The sequence below is a fragment of the Pinus tabuliformis genome, chromosome 4_2, assembly GCF_031772625.1.
Source record: "Pinus tabuliformis cultivar Carrire ecotype Pingquan chromosome 4_2, CPIR1, whole genome shotgun sequence".
NCBI lineage: Eukaryota > Viridiplantae > Streptophyta > Pinopsida > Pinales > Pinaceae > Pinus > Pinus tabuliformis.
In genome coordinates, this window is record NC_142304.1 from 54,793,854 (window position 1) to 54,800,167 (window position 6,314).

The window sequence follows — 6,314 nt, forward strand, 5'->3', positions numbered from 1 at the left end:
GTCTTTTGGCCCCTGAGTGTCCTGTAGCACTGAGTATTGTTATGGAATGCCAGTCGGTGGTCAGTTGTAGGCCCCACTTCCTTACCTGGAGCTAGGAGGTTGGGCAATGTCATAGTAACTCTTTGTCTCATGTTTGCCCTAGCAGGCTGGTGAAATTGGATAAATATGTTAGGGGTAGGTTACAAGTTTGTTACATAAACCCCTTTTCATGATAAAGCTTCCAATTTTTCTATGCTCACAAGTTTTCATAAGAGTTTGATTTTCCCAAGGGTAAAGAAAGTATTATTTTTATTGGTCCATGGTTTATGTGTTGTGTAGGCTTATGTGTGAAGACTTAGCCCTTTCTTCTCCCCCTCCACAAACTCTCTATGTTCAACTTTGATGTGGGTAAGAATTCCTAGTTCGCTTTTGCACTCTTTGAGATTTGATTATTTTGGCCTCTACTAAAATTACCCTGGGAAGTTTCATTATGCACCCTAGAAACCAACTAAAGATTTGTCATAAGCCTATGTTAGGTTATACATTGAAATGGACTAGTAGAAGACATCTTGCTCAAGGTAGTGAGTAAGGTGTGAAAGGAAAAATTAGATTATGAGGAGGTGTCTTTCAAAATATGTTGATTATAGTTTGTGAACAAACATTTGGGAATGAAGTGATCGAAAATCTTTTTGAAAAAAATTACAAAAAAAAAAAAAAAAAACTCACATTACAAAAAACAACTAACAACTAAATAAAACACTGCCATGTAATAGAAATGAAAAAATCTAAAAAAAACTTCATAATGAAATAAAACCTCCTCATAATCTCTTTTAAAAAAAACCACCCTTCCATCATTCCTTAGATCCTAATCCTTTCCAAAACATATGGCATACCAGTGTAATTAAACCACTTAAATGCACTTCAGAAAATAAAAAAATAACCTTCCCATATGATCTCTTGAGATGAAGCGCCTTACCCTTCTCTCTCTCGAACACTAATCCTTTCCCAAACATATTACAAATCACTCCAATAGAACTTAATTCAGACATTTAGAAAATTGTTACTTTAAATGCATCCATAAAACAATCCTTATGCTCTTTTAGGTATTATGAAGCAAGTGCCCTATTCTATTCTACGTGGAAGCAAGAGTCCTTGAGTAACATATGCTAAACATAATAATATATATTATTGTTACAAGTTGAGATTTAAGTTTTATACTCTCCCACCCAAGTTGAGTTCTAATAAAACATTTGATTCTCATGGGGTTAAAAGAATAAACATGCCTAGAAATGGATCATGAGTAGGTCTCTTAGTGTCCCCACTCTTATTAAATAAAAAAATTCTTAATAAATATTTACATGTGGTTTGTTAATTAATATTAACATGTGGCCGGTTAGTGCTAACATGTGGTTTGTTAATTAATATTAAGATGTGGCATGTTAGTGTTAACCGGGTTTATAGTGGGAGCCTCTTCATGATTCCCATTATAATCGTTTCGTTGTTTTATATAAATTGTGACAAGGTATAATCGTTTCGACCAATGTGTAATTAACTATGGATCTCCTCGCTTCCTAATCTATAGGATGGATTAGCTAATAAAGAAATATTCTATATAAATTGTGTTTGCCGATCTAAGATTTAATTGGGTAATTTTTTTTTTTTCTTATTTTCGAAGTTAATGACCTACCTATTCAGTACCTACCGGATTGCTCTATGGTAATGTTGACTATGCACTAATTCTTACCAACAAGGTAGTTGTATACGTGTCGTTTTATGTTGATTTTCATTATTTATCGGATCACGTTTTATGAATGGTCCTCTACTTTCCCCTTATTTACACTCCCCCACGCCCTCATAAATGTTAAGCTTTACCACTCAGTTTCAAGATTATTATTATTATCTATTTGTGATGTCAAGACATGTCCTGCTGGCATCGGCGTCCACGTCACATCCACATCCAACCGGTTTTTATTCCCCGTTTTGAAATTGTATATTGTACTTTAATTTTTTTTAAATTTTAGTAGAAAAGAAAAAAAAAAAAAAAAATGAACTTTATTCCTTATGGGAAGCGGAGTTAAGTTACAAGATTTATTTTGTTGTAAAATCAGCCCACATTTATTAACATCCACCAAATGCTCATTATTCTGAGTGTGGAGTTTGGAATAGAGGGAAATGATTCCTCGCCCTTTTTCCAACATTACCAACATATATTGATTGCAGAGTTTGGCCCGAAAAGTGAAGGAGCGTTGTTAGAGATGCTTCTCGGCTAAAGGGGGATTCCATGCTTTGTTTCTCTCACAATCCAACCAAAACCAAAACCAAATCCAAATCCAAATCCAAATCCATATTTACTTTGGTTGCTTGCTTAAAGCAGACGTAATATTATGTGTGGAGAGAGAGAGTAGGTGGGTGCATTCCCCTCATGTCTCCTATACGCAATTACTCTCCTATGTTAAATACAAAGAAGAGGATGGGTGGAGGTATAAGAAACCGCCACGTGTACTGTAAGCGCCAAGCTTTGCTTCCTCGTGGCTAATAATGACCGTTACATCCAGCATGTAGGGCCTACTTTCCAACGTACACTTATTCATTTCTATTTGTATTCTAATTCAAGTCTTCCTGCCTAATAATTATCCAACGGAAGCACACCTTATTCCGGTTACCCCGCAAAATCCGCTGAACGTTAGCCCCGGTACCCCGCAGGCCTTTCATGTGACCCTGCCGGTTTTCTCAACCATGGGTTGGATTCTCAAGTTTATGACTTCGTCGTTTCTATGGCCTGGCAGCGCAACGTGACCGGCGGCTTAATGGATGGGAATCTTTCTTTAATTTCTTTGAAATGTATCAAATCAAGTGCGGATTTTCCCATGGTCGCCCATCGCAGATTCTTCCTTTTGCCCGTGGTTTGTAGATAAAGGCTGCTGCTTAACTATTATCAATGGTACGGCGCTAAACGCACTTTGGTATACGATCGATCTGTCAAATGAAATGACGGAGATGAAGGGACGGTGATGGAATTCGCTTGTTGGCGCACAGTTGATCTCGAATCGGCCTTGCAGAATCATCCTCAAACACACAAATTATGGGGCTGCATCGACTTTGTTGTATGTTGACCATGGAGATTCCCGTCAACTGACGTGAGGGAGTTGTTGTGTGTTCACGAACCCTTCGCGTGGAGGGTGGAAAAAGCGTGGTATTGCTATTCTCAACTGCCCGTCAATTGGACGAATGCTACAGAGACATGTGGCATTGGAGTTATGCTTAAGATAGTCACCCGACATACCAATCCCGGCAAACCGATCGCTCCGGGCACGCCGGGCGCTGGAGATTTCGCGGCGGCGATACGAGTCCGAAAAAGTAAAATCTGATTTACATTTTTGTGGGAGGTAAAATCGATCGTGGCATGATGCCGTCAAAATATCTATAGACCTACGCTGGAATACCCTCCTCGAAAGCCGTTGCCGGCCCGCTCCCAAGCGTAAGTGAATCAGTATACGGCCTTCATATCTGCAGCCGCGTACAGTATCCGTATCATGTATGTATGTATGTATGGGACGTTAGTATTTAGAACAAATTTTTTTATCCTTGGATAGTCTGCCCTTGTTATTTGTTCTTCAGCTGGTAAATATAAATTTTTGAATTTTTTCAGCGTTATTCATTCAGTCTTAAATGTTGGTTTTGATTCTCAGACCTATTAGGTCTTAGATCTTCTTGAATAAAACCAGATGTTAATTTAATTCATGCATTGTATCTTTTATAGGAAACTGTTTGGTTCTCCCATATTAGTGTACTCAACAGTTTTTAATTTACTTTGTAATCATTAATTAAACATAAATATAATTATCTTCTTTTTCTTACCACATATCAAGGGAAATAATTTACTTTATAATCATTAATTAAACATAAATATAATTATCTTCTTTTTCTTACCACATATCAAGGGAAATAACTTTAAAATTGAAATTGACTTTGAAAATGCACATAGTAAAGTAAAAATAGCTAACCCTTTCTTTACCATTCTAAACATGCATGCATATATGTGTATGAACGAAAGTGGGCCCTTATCATCCCACCATCGAGAGTAAAACGGTAAGTTACTCGTACATTTATCGCCGAGATAAATCGTCTGTTTTTCAGTTGAGAGCCCGTGGGTAAACTGTCCGGCTTCCCCTAATTTTTACCCTACGAGTTAGGAGATACGTCGTTTTCGGAGCGGAGTAAATCTTTTTATTTTCTTAATCTGTCTTCCCTATTCTTCGTTTTATTTTTATTTTTTATTTAAATTTCCTTTTCTGGATTTTCGGGCCATTGCTTTTTTGGCTTCCCTTACTCCTCTATCCCATCACTTCCACGCCCGCCTGGTTTAGCACAAGCAAGGAGAGACGAAGGAAAGGAAGGTACCCGGCGAAGCCAAAGTCGGTGCAAATAATGTCGAGATCGCCTTCTCAATCTGGCGCAGGCTTTTGATCGGATCAGAACGGAAGTTGTGTATTTAACGATCCCAAGAGATTGAGGAGTGATTGATTGATTTACTGGACATAGCATGGAGGGTGTTCGAGCCCCGGCGAAAATAGGCGGAGGGGGACTAGAAAGAAATGCTTGCGCGTCCATTGACCAGGCAGCGTCCACACAAACGACTGCCTCGGCCAAATCCCTTTCTTCGACAAAGCATTGCGCAGGTGAGATTCCGGAAAAATCTACTGCCGCTCGCAAGCGCTGCCGGACGCCGGAGAACGAAACAAAATCTTGTGGCTTCACAACGGAGAAATCTGCAGGTCACATGAAGGAGACGGCGACGATTAGTCTGAGAGGCGGTGAGAAAGCGGCGAAGGAATGCACGATGTGCGGCGATGTGGGGTTTGAGTGCGATCTCCTCCTCTGCAAGAGATGCGGTTATCGCTTCCAGCACACGTAATAAGCTCCAATCCTCCTCTCCGGATAGGGTTTTCTGGAATAGGATCCTGTGAAGTTTGCTTTTGATGGTTGTAATTGACGTTTTCTTTGCTTTTGATTGCAGATATTGTAGCAAGCTTTATCCCGATCTGGATATGGAAGCCTGGGCCTGCGAATGGTGCCTCTATGAAGATGAGAAAAACGGAGGGGTTGCCAAAGGGAAGCTCGGAAAACGGAAGATGGTGAACTTGACTGAAAGCAGGAGCAAGGCGTTCGAGTTCTTGCTCCAGATTGCGCAGGATTGCCCTAGCGAACCGGAGAGTTATTCTGATAGACGGCACAAGATGCACGGAGAGATCTCAGTTAAGCGGCAAAGGGAGAACGGAGATGACAGACGGCTAAACGGAATTGCGACTAAGAAGGAAAACGGATTCAAGTTCAACAATGGCAATGTTAGGGTGGAGCCGAAGCAAGTCGTTCGTTGCGGCAAGGAGGAGAACGCGTTAAAATTGGGGCAGTTGGGCGAACATTGGAATGCGAACGGGAATTGCAAGGAGGACGGCGGTTTGAAAAGCGTGGCGCAGCAGGTACCCAAGAAACAACGTTGCAGCCACTCTACTGATAAGAACAAGGCACTCGATAGGTGGAGGAATATTGCCAAAAATAAACTCCACTGCAATACATCCAAGGCAATCGGTCGGCGGTACAAGCTCCTTGCAGATGTTCTCTGTTAATTCTTCTCCTTGTATTATAATCCAGACTGATCTGTTATCATATGGTTGCTGGTATCCAAATGCATATCTTGGACGGGCGTCGGTTCGAGGCTTCATCGATGAATGGAGGTCGCTTCCTAACAATCAAAGCAAAGCTGTTTTAAGGCTACTTTGTATCAGTCAGTCAAGAAAATCAAAGGTAAAAGCCTTTGGGCTTCCTTCAACTTCAATTGTCTTGTTCTTGCAAGGTGGACAATTGGCTGGAAGCTCCGGTTAGACTGTAAAGAACGGTTTTTCAGGTCTTCATTTTTAGGTGCACATCTTAGTATTTATATAATGGTGCTCAATTTACTGCATGGAAATAAATTTTGCTGTGTATTTAAATTCACAATTTCTGTGCAGATTTTGAAGCCTCTTGTTTTCTGTACTCGTCCTTGTGGATTACAAAGAAGTAAATGTTAACTTGTGTATTTCTGTTTCCTTTTTAATACTTAACTTGCAACAATAATATGTATGATTCACGCATCCGTTTTTCTGAAACGGCCGGTTTATGGAACCTGAGTGTTATCGAGTCTTTTTACATTCATAGGTTCGTTTCGTAGATCAGCGAAAACGTTCTCGATCTGCAAAACTCACAGTTCAAACAACTAAAATCTATCTGACTCTTCTTTAAGCGTTATTTATAGCGGGACTGAAGCTTATTTATCACGGTTAAGCATCAAAGCATGA

General features: G+C 40.0%; 1 protein-coding gene across 1 annotated transcript; it reads left to right on the forward strand.

Moving 5' to 3' along the window:
• Positions 1–4,275: 4,275 nt before the first annotated feature.
• Positions 4,276–6,073, forward strand: LOC149168251 (uncharacterized). Its single transcript, XM_089428176.1, has 2 exons — positions 4,276–4,890; positions 4,997–6,073. Exons 1-2 carry the CDS (start codon positions 4,523–4,525, stop codon positions 5,604–5,606), a joined length of 978 nt encoding a protein of 325 aa, XP_089284302.1. The 5' UTR covers positions 4,276–4,522; the 3' UTR covers positions 5,607–6,073.
• The last annotated feature ends 241 nt before the right edge of the window (positions 6,074–6,314 follow it).